This window comes from Papilio xuthus, unplaced genomic scaffold (assembly GCF_000836235.2).
Source record: "Papilio xuthus unplaced genomic scaffold, Pxut_1.1 DF828177.1, whole genome shotgun sequence".
In the NCBI taxonomy this organism is placed as follows: Eukaryota; Metazoa; Arthropoda; class Insecta; order Lepidoptera; family Papilionidae; genus Papilio; species Papilio xuthus.
Window position 1 is genome coordinate 3,823,743 of NW_013530472.1, and position 24,177 is coordinate 3,847,919.

Here is a 24,177-nt window from a genome sequence, read left to right on the forward strand (position 1 = left end):
ATTGCTTATGACTTTAACTTTTTATATTATATTTTATGCGTGGAAGTCTTAGAAATAAACACTTAAAAATATCGTTTCGAAACAACAAATGTCTCTAACCGAGTCAACATTGAATATTTAAATTATGTATCAAAACGGAGTGAAATATCATAAACGCCGTTGTTCGGAAGCAATATAACTCGTTGAAAAGCTCTTATTGTACACAATATATATCTTAGTTGCGTAGGCCGCCTAGACGTTTACAGCCTACGGCATTGCATCGTTAGTATTCATATTTCCTCGAAGCCTTTTCGTAAAATATGCCTCAAAATCACGCGTCTGCCTTACTCCGCATTTATGATAAATTCATACACAGCGACTAGAGCGCTTCGTATATGACAGTTATTCAAGGATTACTTGAAGCAGAGATTTTAGCGACGCTTGTAAACTGCTGTCCATGTCCGATGAACATCAGTTGGTCATTTTTGGTCGCATAATTCTAAATGCCTTTGATAAAAAATAATAAAAACAAACTGCTTTTTTCACTAGGTATATATATGTTCCAAACTTCAAATCAATGTATCAAAAGGATAGGTGTAATTTTAAATTGAATGATTTGGTTATTTTTATAGCTTTTACAAATTAATGGCTGTTTTTTTTCTATTGCATAGTTATCGATCATATTTCCTGAAACCACAAAGTTATTGTAACAAGTTCTTTACACTCGTATTTTACTTTTATAAGATTTAGTGATGTGTGTTCTATGAAATCTTTAAAAAGTCTTTTTTGTTAATTTTATGCTAAAATAAAATGAAAAAGAGAAGCTTTTTAGTCTAAACGGGGTTTGCATGATCGGTGCTTTTTAATTTGATCCTGTCGTTGTAACGTAGATAAGGGTGCTGTGTCAGCGATAAATATCGGCACTCGGCCCCTATCGATTGGATGCAGCGGTTGACCGACATTTCAAGGATATTTTAATCTCAACTATTCGATACTCTTAATACTTAACATAGATGCTTCTACTTTATTAAACTGTACATAAGTATGTTAAGCAAATAATTTTTTACTCTAAGAATTGAATAATTAAAAGTTACAATTAGTTAACACGTAAGTGGATAGACAAGTCAACACAAACCTTAACAAGTTTAATAAGTCGTATTGTATAGTAATATTTGTTTGCTATTGACGTTTGCGCTACTGACGATATTATTAAATTGAAGGGGAAATGTATCGAATGTCCGCTCCATAATTGATTTATTAGTAACTCTTCGCTTCAACTATGAAATTGAAAAGACTATATTAATGTCTCTTCTTTTGTTCTCAGGTTTACTATGCAAAGAAGAAGCGGAGAGCGCAACAGTACCTTGGTGATGACGGTTCACATAAGAAGGAGAGAAAGTTATACAACGATGGGTACGATGATGATAACCACGACTACATCATCAAACAGGGAGAGAAGTTCCTCGATCGGTACGAAATCTCCTCGCCCATAGGAAAAGGATCCTTTGGACAGGTGAGATATCCAGCTTCTAAGCCTATTGATTATAAAACCTTTTTGCTATCGCGAAGGGATTTTTTTAGATTTTTTTTAAACGTTTGTGGTTGTGGCAATAAATTTATAATTGACCACTTTTTGAAAGGATTGTCACTTCGCTTGTGGACTTTCACCTAAAAAAAGGAATCTTTTTTTTTCAAACAATGAGATTTTGATATTTGGTATATAATATTGACTTCTAATTATTATTTCATTGTAATAAAATGTAGTTTAAAAGATCTTGTGTATAAATTGGAAAAAAGAGGTCATTGAGCAATCATTCCGGTTAAATAAGCAGCATAGTTTTTTTGCACAACCCTAGTTTTTTATTCTTCGAATCCTTTATTGCCCTCGCCGCAGAACTTGAGTAAGATTGCAGACATTTTTAACGTTTACTTAGCTACTTGCAGTTATAGTTTGTCTGTCTACGCTAGTTCCTAAATAGAAAATTGATATCTATGCAATAAAGTTGTCATAAAGATAAGTAAAAAATCAATAGATCAACTACCAAGCACAACTTAAGGTTCTTCAAAATGAACTACAAGATACAAGTTAGGATTCCTAAAAGGCATATAGCTGCTGTACCGCCTTTAGATTTTTCGGTTCTTCATATTTTAGGTAACCAAAAAAAAATATATATGCTTGTAATATCACTGTACTGAAGTGCAATGTAAATTAGAATATAAGGAATAGGGTGGGATGGGGAAGTAGATTTAACGCTTAAAGGTAAGCACGCATTTGACCATTTCGCGAATCAGTTGGCGTCTTAGTCACCTTGTACGATGTAGGAAAATCGCGATAACCTTATTGTATGTTTTATTTCAGGTTGTTAAAGCGTACGACCACGAGGAGCAGTGTCAAGTAGCGATAAAAATAATTAAGAATAAGAAACCCTTCCTAAACCAGGCACAAATAGAAGTCAAGTTACTAGAAATGATGAACAGGGCAGATGCTGAAAATAAGTATTACATAGGTAAATCGCACATTAATTAACTTTAAACCACTCTCAGGACATATGGCTGGGAACATTTGATATCGTCTAATAGCTAGGAATTTCAAATAATATGGTGTAGTGGGTTATCATTTAGTTGCTACCTTGAACTGAGGCAGAATACATTATTGGTACAATGTATGCCTAATCTAGAGAACAGGTTCAAAAGAATACGGCCAAGATGCGGGGATGACATAAAAGATATAAAAGAAGGGCTATTGGTGATCATGTAACTTAGCCACAAGTTCTCTTCTTCTTATCAAATAACAAAACTATAACTAATTGTTTAACGTTTAACAGTGAAACTGAAGCGTCACTTTATGTGGCGGAACCACCTGTGCCTCGTGTTTGAGCTGCTGTCGTACAATCTGTACGATCTGCTGCGCAACACAAACTTCCGCGGCGTCTCGCTCAACCTGACGCGCAAGTTCGCGCAGCAGCTCTGCACCGCTCTACTGTTCCTTAGTCAACCAGGTCTGTAAATGTTACTCTCAAGTTTGTTGTTTTTTCTCTAATATGGAACATTAAATTGAAACTATTCATTTACTTCTTAAAACAACGCGGAATATCGTTGTCAAATCGCAATAATTTAATGTAACCCGTAAATATATATTTTTTTGTCTCATGTAAATAGAATTTATTCTTAGAAAAACTTACATGCGTACTTTTAAAATGTTAATATTCTAATTTAATTATATTCTCTTTACAGAACTAAATATAATTCACTGTGATCTTAAGCCTGAGAATATTTTGCTATGCAACCCTAAGAGATCAGCCATCAAGATTGTTGATTTCGGCAGTTCATGTCAACTAGGTCAAAGGGTAAGTGTCTCTTCATCTGTCAAAAACTCTTTAATCTGTTTACATTTTTATATTTATTGGAAATATGTAGTTTTGCATCGAGTTGTCGAGTTAAGCATCGTGTAAATTGCACACGTAGGAGTTGTCGAAATTAGTTTTTTATTGTTTTAAAGAGCGTGGGATAAATCTGATGGCGATTGTCCAAGACAGGGCTGCGTAGGTAGGCTTTATATACGGGCCGATAATTTTGATAAGATTATGGTTAACCTTAAAGTACGCCCATGTTTAATTTTAGTCCTTTGCCTCGTTCTGCTATTGCACAATAGTTTCATTACACATTTAAAGATATCAGAATACAAGCAAATTTATGAATGCAATTAAAATCCATAGATGCCGTATTTAATATCTCTGTTCTCGATTTATAGATCCAATTCTGAGTAGAAGCTAATTGTCGAGATAAATCACGCGGGGGCCTTCCGAGCCGTCGGCCGCGGGCACGGCAAGGGTTATCGCCAATTGCGCGTTAAATATTAAATTATTACGCAGCGTTTAAGGAACTGCCTTTGGCGGGTCGTGTTTGGACGCAGATAAGCGATTCATTGATGGGTCGCGGTCCTCCACTATCGCCAGTGACCGCCCTCACTGCGATATTACTCTAATTAATTAAACGCTAATTGTGATTATTTTACGCAGTACTATATCATTGAACAATTTGTTTTTACACTAATTATTCCATTGCTTATGTAATTTTGTACACTTTGTTGGTTGCGTCAATTGTTTTATATAATAACTAGCTGTCTACGTCCGCGCAGAATTAAAAAAACTGATTAGTAGCCTATGTGTTCTTCCAGATTATGATCTCAGATCTCAAATTTCAGCGAGCCATTCTGGAGATACCTTCCAACAAACATCCATTCGTATTTATAATATTAGTAAGATTAATAACATTGATAGCAAACTATTTAAACGAGTACTGATCGAATCACGAAAATTACCGAATGAGATCATTACAATCGCAATGGCAGCATTTAAATATTTTTTTTATGTTTATATCAAAAGTTGTGGGTGAGAAATTGGATTCAACCTTTTTTGATACGCGTAGGATAGTAACCAGATTGCGCTCCATACGCCCACAACAAAATCCCACACATCAAAAATACCATTATCTTTATAGATGTAGATTATATATATTAAAGGTTGACGTTTGTTTCCCGATGTTTGGCGAAAGCATTAAATGTCGGCGTAAATACATACCCACGTATAGAACACTGTCAAATGGAGGTCCGGGGTGTCTATCTATCCTTCTGAGTTACGGGCGTGAGTTATATTATTGTTGATGTTTTTTCCAGATATACCAGTACATCCAGTCGAGGTTCTACAGGTCTCCGGAGGTGCTGCTGGGCATCCCGTACGACCTGGCGATCGATATGTGGTCGCTGGGCTGCATCCTGGTGGAGATGCACACCGGCGAGCCCCTCTTCAGTGGCGCCAACGAGCTCGATCAGATGAACAAGATTGTCGAAGTACTCGGCATGCCACCGGATCATTTGCTCGATCAGGTAGGGCAATAGCCCAAATCAATAGATCGCGTTCATGGGTTCAATTCCCGCTATTGTAGTAAACTATATTAAAGTAAAACCCTAGAGCTTTGTTGAGAACTGTTACAAGAAATATTAGTACAGTTAAAATAAGTAACACGTTATAATAACATGGCATAATATAATCTTTGATGTATTTATGTTTTTATAGGCACACAAAACCAGAAAGTTCTTTGACAAATTACCGGCGTCAGAGGGCGGCGGATATGTACTGAAAAAAGTTAACGGAAAGGATGGCAGGTGAGTTATACAAATATTTCTTCGAAAATGATATTTACACAGAAGTAAATGTCGTTGTAAATATTTATATTTATATCTAAATAATATAATAATCTATATTTAATTGCACATAATATGTTACGAGACTATATATAATTTTAGGCAATAGATAAGAGAAGGCGCTGTCTCCTGAAACACATTTTCAACTAGTTCCGGAGACGGAGCCCACAAAATTTTGTGAAAAATGTTTTTTCTTTGCCGAATAGAGTTTTTTTTTATAAAGAGTTGTGCTCATGGCAACAAGACCACATAATTTCTTCAAGTCATACTTTATTCTTGGGTATATTAAATTTTGGAGCGTGGAATATCATTTTTTTCCATAGTATCATATCATAGGTTCAGAGTTAGTTGATTTTATTGGTCATTGATTCGTGTACAATTTTACTAATGTATTTATATGTTGCAGCGGGTACCGCAAGTACCGGCCGCCAGGGTCGCGGCAGCTGCACGACATCCTGGGCGTGGAGGGCGGCGGACCAGCTGCGCGTCGTCGCGGCGAGCCTGGACACTCCGTCTCTGACTACCTCAAATTTAAGGTCACACATCAAACTGTAACAATCCATATACCATTGATAGACATGTCCCTTCTTATGAGCTCACTGAATTCTGCTTTCCGAAGTCGTTGGATGGTGAAGGCAAAGAACCGCATACTATGAAAAGCTTTGGGGAAAGCCTATGTCCAGCAGTGGGCATCAAACGCTGATGATGACGACGAAACCTTCTATGGCGTCTTCAAAACCCGCTACAAAAGTTTCATGACAATCTAAGCAGTGTTTGACAAACACATAGGCGACAAACAAACAAACATACAAATAATGGTGTTCATTTTTAAGACCATAATGATGATATGCGGTACTCAGTAAATGCTTTCCTTTCTATTGAATTATTCTTACAAAATCAAATGTTTCAATGTATATTTGTATACAATTCCAGGATCTGATCCTGCGTATGCTGGAGTACGATCCGAAGCAGCGAGTGACGCCGTACTATTCGCTGCAGCACAACTTCTTCAAGCGCACCGCGGACGAGGCCACCAACACGCAGCAGGCGCAGGCGCAGTCGCACCACCAGCACGGTCAGTACGCACAGACGTAACACATACAGACACACAGATATAACACATTTACTCCCACTTATTCCTCTAGTGAATTACCTCACAAATAATATCTTTGATAAAACTATGTACTAGAATGTTTTTAAATTGGTTAGTTAGATTTCAAATTAAACAATCAAATGTTGCTTGTGAACAAAATGACCACAATACCAAAATAATTTTAAACCATAATCTGACTTAATAAGCTTTTTTAAAGAGATATAAATCAAGAAAGTGACAAATGAGGATGTCTGAACCGGTGAGGGGCGCTGCTGTCGCAGTTGATTCTGGCAGAATATACATAAAACCTACTTAAAAAGACATAAAAGAAAAAATAACATGCCAGTTACAGTACAAAGAGCATCTATACATTTTTTTGATGTTGACTGAGCGCTAGTGAGCTGTCATATTTTAGTTTGACCCCACCCACCGGTTCAGATAGACTTGTATTTAAAACTTTTTAATACATAACACTAAATGAGGATAACATTATAAAATATACAAAATTAACTAAAAGTTATATGTATATCTTTATCTAATATAACTATTTATAATACAAAATTAATCCGAATAAATAATTGGCATGATGTGTATAGTATTGATGTTTATTGGGACTAACTTTATGTTTTAACAGATTGGTGTTTATTGGCATTTATGTTTTCAAATTATTTTCCATTAATTTATTAACTCGTTTAGTCGAAAATCATTATCATTCCGAGCTTGTGTCATGATCTATGCATACATAACGCTTCCATTACTCTTTCCATCGGGATACGGGAACACTTTGGCTCAGAAATATAAACTTTATTCTCTAACTCAGAGATGTTAAGTGATGAGTGATTTACTGTAGGTTTCTGAGAATAAAAACTCAATTTAAAATATATTGTTATCTCTGTATTGTCAATGACAATGATAGGGATGATATGTTTTATTTAGAGATTTTGGTCTCAAAAACCCACGGTTAGTATGAGAAATCTGCACTAAACGACATAAGTAATCACTTAATGATTCTGAATGTGACAGTTTCAAAATCTAATTTATTTTAAATAGGTTTTTGAATGAAATGATAAAGTGTTTCCGTTTATAAATGGTTTTTAAAATGTATTAATACATTTTCATTTATGAAATGAAAGGAAAGGCGATTAAATTTATTGCAATATTAATTAATTGTCATGACGCCTCTTCTTACATGTCAGCTATAAATGTTCAGTGTTAACATTTATATATAACATAAAAAAGCGAAGCGATATAGAAATCGGACTTAATTTTCCATTATCTGATCTAATCCTCTCTTTGCAAAGGAAGAGGAGGTAAATGGGAAATGGAATTATCTTTTAATTCTCTCTTTAAGTGTTAAAAAAGAAATAAAAAAAGTTAATGTTTGTTTATTGTGGTTCCCGCGGCAGATGGGCCGTCGGACCCGCGATGACTAGAGCGGTCCGGCGGCGCGCCCGCGCGACATAGCGCCGCCAACTAGTGCCTAACATTACCTGCCAGGTCTGCCGTCTATCATGTCCGAATGTTTTATACCCCCTCTCCTTTTATGTCCTTGCAGGAAAGTCTATTGCAAATGTACACAAACTTTTTATAATCGAATATGAATGCATGGTAAAAGGTTTGTGTGTGTTTTAAATATATACTAAAGGTTCATTAAGACATAAGCCGATCGTATAAACAGAACTCGGCAATCGCTTGAGAGCGAGACAAATGTATGTATTTCCCATATATTTATCTCGCTCTAAAACGACTGCCGAAAATTGTTCGTAGAATTTTGGATTATGTCTAAATGAATCCTAAAAACCTCTTTGGTTCAAATTACTGGTCATTAATGTCAGGTTTGAGGTTATAAAATTTGCAATAAAACTTTTTTGCAATGATTTTGTGACAGTATTGTTCTGCCAACATTATTTTAATGATTTTTCATTTTTTTTGTTTTTCTACTGATATCATTTGTTTAAAAAAAAATATGTTGGTTTGAGCAATCTGGATCAGTCCCAGTTAGTTGAGGTTACCGCATACTCCATCGCATGATCTTGTCAGTATTTGCATGGCTTTCACTGTATCAATCTGTAGCTACATTGGTATACGATTTTTGTTTTAATTTTTTTTATAATTCTTTGCTATTTATTTTCTCAGGCGCTTTATCAATGCTTTTTATTCTTATTACCTAATATAAGTTATTGAAAGCAATGTTTTAAAATGGGAAATGTTAAAAACAATATTGGGATTTTACAAAATTGAATAGCATGTAGTAGGTGTTTTTTTAAATACACATAATATGTAGTTGCAGATGTCGCAAACATTTTTAATTTTAGGCAACACAAGACACAAAGTTATTAGTTGTGAACGTTATAATGTAGGAACGGATTATTGAGGAGTGTGTATCCTATAGATACATTTAGCGTATACTCTTATATTTAAAAGTAAATACAAGTATTTGATTTACGAATTGGAAATATTCTTGTTCGATATACAAAAAATTGTTACCGACAAGGATAGTTTTATCGTATGTTTAGTTTTAAATGACGATATGAACATATTATAATTAAGTAAAATTTTATATAATTATACTAGTTACCTTATTAAAGTAGCATGCGTATAGTCTATGTTTGATGATATTTCAAATATCAATTATCGTCATTTAATTTTTTAAATAATGTTGTAATGCAGAATACGAAGTTAATTCTAAATGTATGTTGAAATGACTGTTTTTATGGTATTTAAATGAATATTTACATTTATTTAACCACATAGTTGTAAAACGCAATCTTTGTAAAACATTTTGCTCTTATAAATGTATTTGTCGTAATCTGCATTGTGAATTATAATTAATAATAAATATTCTTATTCATAAAATAAAAGGCGTTAGTACCTCATCATTTAGTGTCCGATTTACAGATAGAGGTCCAAAAACTAATATTTTATGAATAAGAACATTGTAAAGATTTTGTTTATCAAAATATGTTAGTGTGTAATGTGTCGTCAGTGGGCGGCGCGCGGCTGTGGGGCCCCGCGGAGCGCATGGAGGTGGAGAGCGTGCGCCGCGACGACGACATGCTGCCCGTCTGCCAGCTGCAGCACAGCCCCGTTGCCATACACTAGCGCGAGCCCGGCGCCCGCGCGCCCCCCGCGCCCACCGCGCCTCCCGCGCCCCCAGCGCCCCCCGCACAGCATGCGCCCCGCGCACGCCCCAAAAAGCGCAGGCGGACGCGCAAGCGGGCGCGCTAGGCGCCGCCTGGGGGGCTAGCGGGCGCACGAACGGGCGCGCTGGACGCCAACGGGGCACGTTGGACGCCGCCGAGCGCGTTGGACGCCACCGAGCGCGTCACCTCATCGGCAGTGACGCGAGCGAGTTGCGGTTCCCAGCCAATGTGAAGTGCACGTCATAGTGTGAGCGGGCGACACAGATGGATACTAAAGTGCTAGTTTCGTGACGATTCACTGAAGACTTCACGAGTGAGCGTTGCAGATTCGCATCATACGGTCAGTGTAAGCGAACGAACTAAATTGCGATCCGTATCTAAAGTGACAGGTCTGAATGTGACGCAAGATAGGCTATAGAGAAAAACAATTTCATGATACTTATATGACGCGTTCGCTTTCGAAAACAAGTAAACAAATGGAAATGGAAACGGCAGCGCTAAACGTCTTCACGCAAGCTACGATGCAGATTGTCACCCGCTCACACCGGCGAACTACTTTAGTACTGTATTAAATGAACGGGTACGGCTTCGAGTTCGCAATTCACTCGCTTTACAAACGTATAAAGCTTGTGAATAATTCACAAGTGTATACAAAAGGAGCAAAGTATGTTATCATACTTGGACTTTGAGAAATCTCAACCCGAGATATACAGTAGCGGAATGCGATGATCGGAGTAAGAAGTTATTTTAGTGGAACTGTTGTGTTTAAACAAAAACATGAGTGCAGGAGAAATGGACATGGAAGCTAGGTGCTGTACAAAGACGATTGCGTTGTTTAAATGACATTAAAGTGACTTTTGTACTCGGTTTAGTTTAATTAGCACGGAGTCGTCTGCGTGGGGCGAGGGGCGAAGGGGCGGGGGAGGCTCCGCGCACACACACGAGCGGAGCGGAAAGCGGGTACGCTAGCGGAAACTGGCTTTAGATTAATTCATTGCTCCATAATCGAAGACGATAGACATAATTACGCTCTAGTATTTTATAAGCCAAAAGCGAACGCGACGGTTGGTTTAGGTTAAGTAAAGTTAAATCACTCTATATATAGAGGAAGGCGCGAGCCGAGCCAACGGACGGATGTAGTGATTAATTCTAGAGAAATCGGAACGAATCGGCTTTTGGAACTATCTCGTGTGTGCACGAGACCTGGACTGAATCCATATTTATAATTCTATATTTTTATTTATCGCGATAAGTCTGACTGTAAAGAGAACACTATGGTGACGATATGTTACTCTGTAACATGTAATCTATTATTTCTTAATCGCTTACTTAGAAAAAGTTCGGAGGGTCCCGGCGAGGGGTGGGAGGGGGAGGGGGAGGGGGCCCTGTCTCCACACACGGACGCATCCAGGGCATGAAAGCTAGGTTTTTTTATTGTTACGCAATGCATATCAAGGACGCAATATGGTAGAAAATAAATATTGTATATAAAATTTAGAAAACGAACTAATTACGGATACAGACTGCGAATGATTAACTGAATAATGTATAGTTTAGTTATTGTGTATGCTAGTTAAGCTTTCATTCAGTTATTATCGCATGCTTTATATTTAAAAAAATAAAGTGTCGGCAACTGATGACTGAAGATAAATAGGGCCAATTCAGAATTCGTTTTGTACCGAGAGCGAGCGCGCTTATTGAAAATAGATATTTGATAAATGAATATTTTTCGATTGCACAAATCGTTTCCATTTCGATACAGAAACGTGTTAAATAATTTGAAACGTTGCCCTCGCATTAAAGAGTTGTATATTGTAAAAAGTTTTGTTGGTCTCGGAGGCGAGCTTCGTTAGGGCAGTGGACGGCCGTCGTCTATCTCTAACTCGTTTAAATTACTTTTGTCCCCTCGGAGTATTCAATATGTTAAACAAAGAATAGGTGTATAGGTAATTCTATTAAAAAATAAATCACAAAATGTACTTGTAGGTTACGGGAATGTTGAAATCATTTATATAAAAAAAAAATTGGGTATTTCAAATAGGAGTTAATAAATTGAATTACTGACTCGTTCAACCTTTTTGGATTTGAATCTACAATAGATTAATGATTTCTTATATTTATGCGAATAACACACGATGTGGAACTAATTTGATGGATTTTATGACGTGCGTTTTCAATTTCCGATGTTTCCAGCATTTTATTGCTTCTAGACCGGGGACTAAATAGTTCTAATATACTGACACATTTGGACATTTAAAAACAAAAAAAAATCTGTTTTTAATGATTCAATTTAATAAGACAAATGTGTCCAATATAATTTTGTTATTACGAAAGACGGCTGTTGCTTAATTATTTCAATATGCCATTAACTGAAGCTTTCAAAATATTTTTATACTACGTAGTGTTGTAATGCGCTCGAAATGTCGATAATATAAATGCGGTTAATAAAAAGCAACAAATACATGAAATTAGTTTCACAAAATGTACAATAGACTAAACCTCATCGCAACAGACTGGTCGTAACTTTGTAAAGGAGATATTTTGTACAGCATACACTGAATCACTGCCTTATTGTGCCGGTAACTTTATATGGGTGAGGCACGCGACTGATTTGCGACTATTTACGTTTTCTAAGGTTTTATACGTCGAAATACATTTAGGGATGATCGATTGTTATCGATGTTTAAAGATATCGATGTTGCAGCATTTAAATAAAATAACTTTTTAATTTAATAGACATAAATATAGCTAACAGCTAATTATTTTCTATCCAGGTCGGAATTCCTGTAATGTAAGAAGGTGGTACTGCCTTGATGACTTTGTATTAAAATGTTGTGCAAGAAAATGTGATATTTTATGTTCGATAGATAATTTTATATCGATGTTGTGATATCGATAAAAACATCGATTAATTTGTAAAAAAAATCGATCATCCCTAACCTCCATTCAAATACGCCATTATTTGTTTAATTGTAACATGTGGATTGAAATATTTTTTTAATAATATACGTAATCGATTTTAATTGCAACAGTTTGGAAAACGTTGGAATAGTCGTAACGGTGCCGTGCTGATTTAGCGGCTCTATAGTGAAATGTTTGTTCTACAAGGATAAGTTTCATTTTAATATTATACGACTGAGGTCACAATAGAGCCGTTAAAACTACGACATTGCAAATGTAAGATTTTTTTTATTTTCTGCAATGTTGCTATGATTTTTTTATTACCCTTTTCCCGAATTATTTTATGCTCCCTCTCCAACACTATGGTGTGCAGTCGTCAGATAGACGATGTCCAATGTAGTCCTATACTTTTATGAATTTACGCAATTTAAATTTATTTTTTTATTACATCATGGCAACACAGATCATAAAATGTTTACAATCTCTGAGTTTGAAGTAATAACAGTTGTACTTTTTGTTTGTAAGCAGAGATTGTAAACATTAGTCGTGTGATATGCAAGTGCAAGCTGGGACTACATGGCCGCCGTCTGTCGGCCGCGGCTGGCTCGTATTCGCACATGAAGCATCAAAGTATTTGTTTAGCCCTAATTAGTTTGGTGCGCGCGCCAATCTCTTCGCATTATTATATTTTAATTCTATGTAGATTTGAATCTATTTCTAGTTATTATCATCCGTTTCGACAAGTATACATTTTTCGAGTGTCTGTATAATATTTACTGTAATACTTTTTTGCTTCATGATGTTGTAGGATCGTTAGGAATAAGAGATAGGTATGGGAAACGGATCGGAATGATATAAAAATAGGGTGATAAATTGTATCGCGGGCAGGTTTCCGAATATAATTTATGTATTTAAACTGTATTTATTTTTATTCTAATAGTATCGATATATAACTGTAAACATAAAGCTCCTATTGAAGCGCGGGGTGCGGTAATGTGTTGCTTCATACGATTATTTTACACATAAGCATTATTGTATAATCGATTAGTTTGTTCGCCGCTCGCATCGGCCTAGCTCCCGGCGCGAACCGATGATCCCTATTCACTCTCTACTGGTGACACTCACTTGGTGACTTCAACATACATCGCATTCTCGATACTGAGGCCAACGGTGCGAAAGGACAGACATTTGTTAGTGGTAACAACGCCCTGGGCGGGATTTATATGGCTCCCCTTTTTTAAAAATGTCTTTTGGATAGGCGGCAACTGTAATTCGCAAACTTGCGATGCCCCTTTCCATCCAGCGCCCTGGGCGGTCGCCGAACCGCACTCTACCCTAACGTTATGAGTCATGGGGTCTCCATTGATATTATAAAGGTCTTTGTACAACTTGTCCTGCTTATGTCCAAGTGTGCGCCGATGCGAAGCGAGCGTGTCTTAAGCGATGTCAGGGAAATCTGCCGTTGACGTGTATGTAACAAGCTAGTCTGGTAACGAAGATATGAACACCGACCTATTTGAATAGTTCTGAATCCAATACGGAAGATGGCCCCCTAGATGTTTGCGCTTGAGTATGTAATATACATGTATTTATTTATCCTGTGACAGGCGCGGGTTGTGCGTGACGGTGTGCGAGCGAGATAAATGTTTATTTCCTATCGGATTGTCGGTTCGTGGGCACTGTAACAATAAAAGGATAGAGCTTTATGTCACTAAGTTTTGTATTTTAAATCAATAAACGATAGCAATGATTTCTTTGGTATTATTTCTTTCCCCCTCTATTTGCCTTTGATTTATTTTTAGGATCGTTTGGTGAGTATATGTACATAATCTTGATAATACTTTGGTACTACATCGTTGTAAGGAAAGAACAAATAGTGGTACTTGTAAATAAAATTGGACCACTTTACATTATAAATTAAAAACAATATTCAACGTTTAAGATAAACTTAGGGAATGGGATTAGGAGATAATTTATAGAAAAAGAGGAGAAGCGAACGTGAAAATGACCAAAGTCATAGTAATTGGGAATAATTACGACCGATACATACGTATACAATGCTGATTAATATTTATTACGAAAAATTATAACGAAAAAAATATAAGGAAAAAACGTTTGAAAAAATATTAATAAAGTTAACTATGAACGCAATTTAAAATTTTCTTTTATGTATAATTAGTACGTTCAAATAATATGCTGTTATGAAAAAGTATTAAAAGCGGCAACTATTGCGTTTAAATAGTTAATATTACAATAATTATTTTATATTTAATTTTTCTTAGATATTTTTTATAGTTTCGCCAATTTCATTTTTAAAGCTACCGTTCCGATAGCCGTGATCGTCTAGTGGTTAGGACCCTACGTTGTGGCCGTAGTAACCCAGGTTCGAATCCTGGTCACGGCAGTGTATAGCACTGTTACGGCGGAACTTATTTTTTTGGCTTAATTCCAAAGCTAATATTTATATTGGATATATTCAATTTGAAATTCCTTGTAATTATCAGCTTTTATCTGTCCATTTCCAGTCTTAGACTTTTCCTAATGCCTCCCACAGTATGCGAAATACGGTATATATACTTGACGTGCTGTATTCTTTTACATATTTTTTAGATTTTAATTCAACAAATACTTAAATTTTATTATTTTTCACTTAAGCGTTCTAACGTTTACGTTATTTTTCATTCATATTTCATTTCTATTGAGTACACCGCCACCTGTAGTGTTATTTTGGAACTAATCGGACATTTTCATGACAGCGGTGGAACGGAGAAAATGTTACTAATTTAGTACTTCCCGAGACATAGATGGCAGCACATGTATTTGTTTTGATACAACCACGCACCGCAGCTGTTCGCTATCATAGAAATCTGTAAGGGAAAAGGAGTGGTGATTAGGTCGTCTACGACGAAAAATTACGTATTTTAAATGGTTCATGGCCACATCGGGGCTTGTGCTTGTAATATGTAATAGTACAAATAGTTTGACAAGTGTGTTATTATTTGCAGTGCGCTAAACTAACGTTAAAGTGTATAATTAACCAAGTTAACATTGAACATGACGTTTACTACGGTGTTTGCGCTTGTGTGACGTTTACTATAGTGTGAATGTGCGTTCTTACGGACATCATTGCCGTTGGAGCGAATCTTTTAACGGGATGCTCTCTGATAATTGTCTTTTTGGTAAGTTACACATTGTTTTGATTTGGATCCTAACCTCTGATTTACAACCATGCTTATAATACTGTTATACTTTCGTAGGTTTACGTTGACCTCAATATTTGGCAATACTTGATCGTATTTCCCTTTGAAAGGCAATATCTCATTCAGATTTTTAAATTGGCAGTGTTATTGAACTTATTGGTTTCCTTTGAATTGACAATTTAACACGCAAAGAAGTTAATATTTGTAATTATATTAAACCGTCTAGACTACAATTTTTTACTAGGTTTTTGTACATGTCATGTCATATATCTATTATATTGGTTGAATAATACACCAATAGAACTGGTTTATAAGTTTAATAAAACTTGTCCAACCTCTATGAATTTTATTTGCAATGACACAATAGTAGGTAGTGTCATAACTATTTTTGATTCGCGCAAAAAATAACCTTTTAGTGGATTCAAATACAAATAAAATCAGTTTATTGAAACGTGAAATTTATTACTAATTCATTTACAACATTTTAGCAGTTAATAGTAAAACGATATATAACTTTTACTGTAACTAATTTTCTTTTTATCTTAGGGCGGACATTACGAAATTAAATTTAATAAAAAAGTACAACATCTTCGCACCATTATTTTGAAAAAAGAGGTAGCGTAATAATCGATATAACAGAAGATAAAAGGAAAGCATCATAGTAGAATTACTTCTGTAACTCTGCTGGCTTATTATACTGTTTGAAACTGTTGTTACAGTTGGGTTGAATGACTTGTCAATCACCGTGTACCGTTTATTAACTTCATAATCATTGTGAATTGTGTTTCTTTTTCGTTTCTATTTATGATAGTTTGCTAATAACAAAAATAATCATGCCTGAGGTAAATATTACTTTTAACTAATAAATAAGCGAATTGTTTGGATGTTTGTTAGAAGGTATATCCAAAATGGCCGCATATATCTCGCTGGAATTTGGCATAGGTGTAGAACATAGTCTGAAAGAAAACATAGGTCATTAATTATTATTTTTTATTAATAACGCGCGGACGTACTTATTTATTAAATGCCAATGTTCAATTGTTTACTATCAACTCCATGATAGCTGAATAGATTTGGATCTGAAAACAATGGTGTAGTTTGTACTAATTCATAATTTTGTTTATTCTTTGCAATAAAAAGTTGATTGGAGGCTAAGATAACATTCGGTATGTATCAAAGGAAGTATTAAGAATGTTGTATTGTTTGTCGAGTGATCAGATGTAAGTGATTTGTTGTCAACAAAGCGTCCGTAAAGGACATTGTTTGAGGCGGACTACCAGCTCCCCACATCCCCTCATACTACTCTCAGTTAATTACTATAAAAGAAATCAAAAATGTCTCTTATTTACGCTAACAGGTGCTTATTGTTTGCTTCTGTTTTCGTTCGGAAAACATTTGTAATAAGTTCCTTGTTTTCTCGGAACTAACATTTGTACTGAAGTTATAAATGAGAGAGGATTTTTTTTTATCCTATTTTCTCTTTTTCTTTGTTAGGAAACACAAAAATATTTTTTGAATATAATATATAAAACCTTAATGGTGTAAAAGTTATAAAAGAAAATGACTGAAATGACATTAACATGACTGACATTCCGTTTGAACGTTGATTTGTTTTCAAATTTGTCATCCATCCAAAAAATCAATTTTATATTACAACCAAAAAAAATTCTAGTAATTTCAAAATTGCTGCCAATAAAAAAATTAAGAAGTTATTTAACTATTTAAATTGTGTACCGCTTAATATGTTTACGAAGAAATCATCATCGAGACGTGTTGATTTGCCCGATACTTACTCACCGAAGCCGGAGTACCTTCCGGACACCGCGCTCGCCGCTATCGTGTCGTATAAGAAACAAAAAGATGTCAATGACTTCGTCAGCTTTGTACTGGACGCTTTAGAGAGGAACGCCCACTGGTTGAACAATCTAGTCGATAAACAGAACAGTTTCAGATGCGCCTTCATGATTGGCTCCGGACCTAATCGTTTTCAAATCAAACAAATAATATATCCACAACAAGACGCAGAATTAAAACTCGAAGTGGACTGCAGAGAATCGGATGATTATGATAAAGTAGCAATTGCTGCATTATTGAAACTTACCAGTGCTGATATAGACCGCGTACTTAAGTATACTAAGACTAGATTCTTTGAAAATACTTTAATGAGAGAGGAACTCTATAAAGGTAAACTTATAGGAATCAGTTATGCAGTTCTGCGGCCTATTTACGATGATCAATTCCGATTGTCGGAGAGAATCGTCATTGGCAATACAGTGAGGTATGGCTCACCATTAAAGAGACGTCTCGTCGATAAATCGGTAACAAGAAATGTAAAGAAAGCAAAGAAAGTTAGCTAAAACACTTCGAAATTATGCACCATATTCCATTTCTGAATTTATCCTATCTGATACTGCAAACAGAATAATTTCTTGATTAATCATTCTCATTTTAAATTGTCCCTTTTTCATTTTATGATTGCAAATAAGTAAATGAATAGTTAAATAAGGCCACACGAGGACGTTCCGAGCTACTGTTTTTCATCTGCCGGCGAAACGACGTCCGACTGAGATCAATATCAGAATCGGGGCGGCCGTGCGCGATCCAACTCACAGCCACAAATCCTTCACCGATAACTTATTACAATGGCACTTTCCACTGCGCGTTCCTTCGATTCAACAATAGTTTTACCCATTTTACAGAGCAGGTTTTGGAAAACAGTTTTGTTAGAACTTTTCGATCTCCTTATCTTTGGGTATAAATCAATTTGGAGCGAAGCTAAGGCCGGCCCTGGACCCTTTTTCTGCAAACTTGGAGCACGGATTAAGGGGTCGCTGACCGCTGCCTAATTGGCGTAATAGTTATGAGATTTATTGGTTTCTGCGAATTTATGGTTTCCGTTATAATAGGATACTGTATTTGAGTTATTGTTCCTGCTGTATTTTATCATTTATTATGTTGCCGTAAAATCTATTATTTTAACACCCCATGTTTTTTGTACTGACGTAAAATTAATAACTATGTGTATTGAATCTAAGCATTTAAATATTTTGCTAAAATTTAAAAATAATGGTAAAATAAAATACTCATTCACAAATGTTCTCATTTTCTTATAAACTTATTGCATATATTATTGCCAATATTTATCGTGGGTTTCTGATTCCATAATGTGTGTATAAAACATCTTCGTCTTTGTGATTATCTTTGACTACAAGGAGATAATATGGTTTAAACTGAGATTTTGGGCTCGGAAACTCACGGTAAAAGTTGGAAATCAATAGGACTTATGTATCAATTTAGAATTAATTCCTAGTCGCGCTGATACCAATTTGCAGTATTTCAAAAATTTGCATTATCTTGTAATTTTAAATGACATATATCAAATAAATTGCCTTCACCTTTAAATTTTTATTTTAAACATGGCGAGGGAATTTGATAGGAGCTGCGACGATCCTTGGGCCCGTTATCTTTAGATTTAGAGCTTGTGGGCGATAATAGCCCGCCTCGGGAACAACTCGGAAGACACATAACACGGTAACAGTACGAATGTACCCGCTATTTTGATTTACTGCCGTCTGCGGGAAGGATTTTATCACGTGTTTTTATAACCTGCCTACAGCAATCCAATGTTTCAAGTCGAGACACGTGGTATATTAATATACTAGCTTTCGCGCGTGACGTCGTCGGCGCGGAATTAAAAAAACTTAATTATTAACAGGTGTTGTCCCAGACTATTTTTGACATCTATGCCAAATTTTAGCGTGATATATGCAGCCGTTCTGGAGAAACCGTCTATCATCCACCCAATCGTTTATGGATCCAAAGATTCGCATTTATAATATTAGTTAGATTGAACACTAGAGAGCGCCAGCGACTTTGTCCGTGGAGTTTTAATTCAATAATTATTCTAGTATTTTGGCCTATATTACTCATTGATAATGTACATACCACCCTATCGTCAAATAATTTTAGCAATCGGTGTTGTAGTTTTTGAGTTTATTAGTTACAAAGACACAATTCTTATTTTGTAATATTTGCGTAGATTGGTTGCTTTTTAAGTCGTTAGATCAATAGTAGGACAAGTTTATAAAACAATTTATTAACATGAATGTTCTACCTTCATCAATTCTGATGTTTTTGCAGTGAATTCGCCGTTCGAGGCCGAATCGTTACATAAATTCGCTTCATCGGCGATTCATTGCCTTGCGTTCAGCTTACACTGAATTATCATAAACACTGTTTAGCTTCACTGGACCAGAAAAATCAGTAATCCCTATTGCTGTCTTGATGTTAATTTTATTTTAATTTGTTTAGGTATTTTCAAGGGTCTTGAAAATATTAGGTTGTTTAAATTCTATCGGTTCTATGAAAATATTTCTGTTTTCCATAATTTCGTTTTTTCATATATTTTACGGTTTAGATTTTAAAGCGCTTTATATTTTATTCTATTCCTAACCTCTCATTGTGTTCTTAATTTATCAAGACACACATTATACCTTCGAACACTAAGTACGTAACATACAAGTATGACCATAAAGGCCCCATGCATTAAAAAGCCGTCCCAACACATCTGTCCTTCACAATACATCGACCCTCTTAACCACCGGCCCACCTGCTTCCTGTCACCTCCTTTGACCGGCTTTGTACGCATCCAATATTATTTATTTACGACCTACCTGAATATCAAATGAATGTATCTTATAGTTTTTATATTAATACTAGCTGTCGCCCGCGATTCCGTCTGCGCGCAATTAAAAAATTGACTAAATAAATATAAAATACCTCTTGTAAGTACTTCGACACTGGAAACTCATTGGGAAATAAAATATAGCTTCGTGTTTATTAGCTGTTATACATTAAATCATTATAATTTAAAGTTTCTTTGTTAACTTTTTTATTGTAAAATACCACGAGCTCTTATCTAGACTTTTAGTTAGCATAAAACCTAGGTCATGTTATCTGAAATATGATTTAGTTGCTTGGCGCAGATCCAAGTTCTAGTTAAATTCACGTTTTAGGCTCAACGAATATCATTTATGTTTTAAGTGAGGTGTAACTGCCTGGACTAAAAATATACAATTTCTTTATAATATTTTGCAATTTTTTTTTAATACGAGTATGTCGGAGAAATATCTTCATCGTCGACTAATATAAAATTTATTTTCACTTTTTTATATCATAAAGTGGTAAACGAACAAGCGGCCATCTTAATTCGCCAAAATACCGAAGCGAATTTACCCAGAGACCTCTACTGCAGATCTGTTGCTTGCCTTCAAACGACGCAGAAGGATATATGGCACAGACGCGTAAAAGAGTATATTTTCTCATTCTTATACGTTATAATCCTTTGCCAAATCCACTTTCCCTTCCTATAATTTCCTTATAAGATATGGGTGGAACGGGGACGTGGACTAAAATTAGTCCTCCGGCATGCAATCACACGACTTCTAACAATTTAAGCAAGATTTTTAGATATAAAACTTCCTCCTATACTCTTTAGTATGTAAATACTTTCGGTTCAACAAGACCTTAAACGTTTTGTCATTGCAAAATCACTAAAGGACCCTCAATAATCGTACGTAACAAGACCCTTTCATGCTTTGATAAATCTGTCACTTGATCGTGCAATACGAAAAGGTCTAATTTTGTGATAATGTATCGTCAAAGGATCGGATTTGTGTTCGTATTTCGTTCTGACCGGACAGACGATAAGATAAGTAGTAAGTAATAAGAGGGCTAACAACTTTCTTGTGTTGAAATATTACATATTAATATAAGAATTTTTAAAATTATCAGATTCAACTTATTTTTTATTGGTTATATTATTGTCGTAAACAGATCTATGCATGTTCAATGTCATGTTCAAATGTAATTTTAAACATCAAATATGGACCAAAAGTCGTTAAAATATGTCGAGAGGTAGAACTGAAACTATGATTTCTATGAGTTGAAAAATAACATATATAGTTTTTCCAATTCGAGAACATAGAAATGTGGCGCATATTGTTTTATTCATAGATGTCAGGGCAGTCATCTATTCCCCAGCCGTTCGACAATATATATGGCCATAAAACATCGAAAACTTTAAATATGAAAAAGGACACGGGGAAATCGCGGTGCTTTTTCAGGACGGCCATAAATATTGTTAGATAAATATGTATCATTGGCCGCTGTCGGGGACGAGAAGAATCGATGTTAGAACGTTATTTGAGAAGGGGAAAACGCCAAATGTCTTCCTCATAATGTACGTTACTGACATAAACAAAACAGTGCGTTATGTTTTTGAGAGAAATTGCATTCAAGTATTAAACCCGCTCTTTCCGAGATTAGATTAAAATTTACTAATAAACGATTCTGGACTCGAATATTCCATTATACCATGTTAAGAACAACTTATAACGTTTACAAATCTTTGTTTTTTAATCATGGTTTAAAGTCAAGAAAATAAATTTATGGTTTAAATGGTTTCCTGGGTGTTCCAAAACAAACGTTTTATAATATCATTCTTTTTTAAAAGAAAAGTAATAGCCTTACATCTTTGGGGCGCGATGACAAATGTGAATGTATTCGGCTCGGGACGGGTTACATAACGCGTAAAATTACTGTCTTCAGTTTCTTCACACGTTTAATGTGATGTTTACGTTTCTTGAATCGTTCATATTTTTCATATCCTTTGAATTATTAGTAAAATTCTACATAATTTAGTTCAAATGTTACTAGGTAAATAAATAAATTTAACAGTGGTAGAGCCCGCTTTAACATCTTCGCACGAGTTGGCCCGGCTCCCCCGGTGAAATATCACGACCACACAGAAGACAGGCGTGAAGCGGAAGCAATCACGCATTTCGTCTGATGAGTGTGCGTCCCGGAGGCCTAATTTAGTCCTCTTTCCCTTCCTACCCTTTTTTATAAGGAAAGGATGGGAAGTGGACTTTCCGGATGAGAATGATTAGCTACGCATTTTTATAAAACGCTTCTAAGAAGTTGAAACAACGTACGATCAGCGTGACTCTAAAACAGTCTCAAGAATGAGCATGAACTTTTTTATTTAAAAGGAAGATTATGTTTTATTTTCCATTTTTAGGGATAGTGATATTGTAATCAGGGAACTTGCAACTTCATGTAGAGAGCGTATTTTGTATGTTGTCAGGGCAGGATGAGTCCAGACCATACCAATTACCCGAGGAATCCCAGCTTTATAGTGTTTGCAATCTACGCTAGCGGCTAACTGAGAAACTTAGCCTCTAGCTGTGTTAATTACTTCGCTTGCTTGTATGCCTATTCTACTAATCAGAATACTATGCAGAGGGCCTAGCACGAAAATTTGCGAGAAAGTATTCTTTGACAAAATTTGTAATAATTTTTCGATGACGTTTCAAAAATGCATATCGCAAATATTCTTGGTAGACCCTCTGTTGTTTGTATGTTACAGTTACATTAACATATCCCTCATAGTCCGGATAAATATATGTAGGTTTTCGTACATATGTACATTTCAGCCTTTGACTTTTACTTGATATTATATTTTTTTCGCATCGTTATAATGTTTTAAAATAGTATTCTGAATAAAATCTATTGATCAAAGATAGGCAGTTGATTTACCCAAATCTATATTCGGTTTCACTCACTTTACAACATTTTTCCTTTGCAAGTTTGCGGTAATAACATTTTTAAAAACAAACTAGGAGTCCACCTAAAGTAGTATAAAGGTGCACTCAAGACGAACTTTTACAAATAAGTCTTTTAAGATGTAATGTAATTATGTTCGTGTCTCCAAGACAGTATTGTGGGGTTTATGTAGGTGGGAGGAGGTGGCGGGGGGTGGTCACGTGCACTGCACTCAAGTTTAATTAAGCGGTGATTAAAGTTTGAGAGTGGACTCAAGTGAAAATTTACTTCGCGCTCGGACTGTGCTTGACGCCCAACGTGGGACTTGAACTTTTTGTTTTCTATTAAATATATATTTTTTTATTAATAAAGTAGAGTCATATAGAAGATAAAACTAATGTCTTTGTTCAGCATATGTAAATGAGATTACGAAGCAATTCCATTACCCTTTATCAATCTATTATAAAAATATCGAGTGAACTTATCTGTAAGGCAGTACTACTAAGAGCTTTTACTACTAAGCCCAGAGACTGCCAGTAGAATTGAATCTCTCATTAAAAATGCAAACATCCAGAATATAGGTTCATCGAGTAAAAGATGAGAGTGCAATTGACCCAAGACCGAGATTCCCAAACGTTTTCTTGTCGCCCTCACTGTTACATTTTTATCATTAACTTGTAAAACCTTAAATTTATACATCGTATATTTCCTGGTCTTTCTTGGACCACTTTGGGAATCACTACATTAAAGAGACTATCATGAAACTCTCGTTTATTTTTACCCAGCCTCCATTGCTGCATTTCGCTCTTTAAATTATGCTAAGCAAGTTAAATATTTAGATGGTGCGCTTTGTAGGTGATCCTATTGAATAATTTATTGGATGTTTAAAAGGTCGCCGCTCTCCTGCGAACTCTACCGGCTTTCGAACTAAAGCTTTTAAATGCAAATATTGTTTATAGCAATATTTCATTTTGTAAATTATGTTTCGTAATATATTTTGTACTAGTTATCGCTCGCGACTTCGCCTACACGGATTGAAAAAATTTAGTATAG

The 24,177-nt window shown here is 35.5% G+C and overlaps 2 protein-coding genes and 1 non-coding gene across 15 annotated transcripts in view; all 3 read left to right on the plus strand.

Moving 5' to 3' along the window:
* Positions 1-10,435, plus strand: part of mnb (minibrain) — a 91,143-nt gene extending 80,708 nt beyond the window's left edge. For 4 of the 6 annotated variants that reach the window (XM_013306635.1, XM_013306638.1, XM_013306637.1 and 1 more), the window contains 9 exons: positions 1,304-1,492; positions 2,339-2,486; positions 2,805-2,978; positions 3,214-3,326; positions 4,655-4,864; positions 5,055-5,143; positions 5,589-5,718; positions 6,116-6,257; positions 9,244-10,435. In XM_013306635.1, coding sequence (XP_013162089.1) covers positions 1,304-1,492; positions 2,339-2,486; positions 2,805-2,978; positions 3,214-3,326; positions 4,655-4,864; positions 5,055-5,143; positions 5,589-5,718; positions 6,116-6,257; positions 9,244-9,377 — 1,329 coding nt within the window. In that variant the 3' untranslated portion in view covers positions 9,378-10,435. Of the gene's footprint in view, positions 1-1,303; positions 1,493-2,338; positions 2,487-2,804; positions 2,979-3,213; positions 3,327-4,654; positions 4,865-5,054; positions 5,144-5,588; positions 5,719-6,115; positions 6,258-7,681; positions 8,405-9,243 lie in introns of those variants that run through there. The other 2 variants (XM_013306636.1, XM_013306639.1) reach the window with 2 other exon arrangements.
* A 4,216-nt stretch (positions 10,436-14,651) lies between these two features.
* TRNAH-GUG (transfer RNA histidine(anticodon GUG)) lies at positions 14,652-14,723 on the plus strand. The gene has a single exon. It is a non-coding gene; the product is annotated as a tRNA-His (tRNA).
* Positions 14,724-15,147: 424 nt separating this feature from the next.
* Positions 15,148-24,177, plus strand: part of LOC106113776 (uncharacterized protein CG43867) — a 219,118-nt gene continuing 210,088 nt past the window's right edge. For 6 of the 8 annotated variants that reach the window (XM_013306735.1, XM_013306731.1, XM_013306736.1 and 3 more), the window contains exon 1: positions 15,149-15,498. The gene's annotated coding sequence lies outside the window, so the exon portion shown is untranslated. Of the gene's footprint in view, positions 15,499-24,177 lie in introns of all 8 variants that reach the window. The other 2 variants (XM_013306729.1, XM_013306730.1) reach the window with 1 other exon arrangement.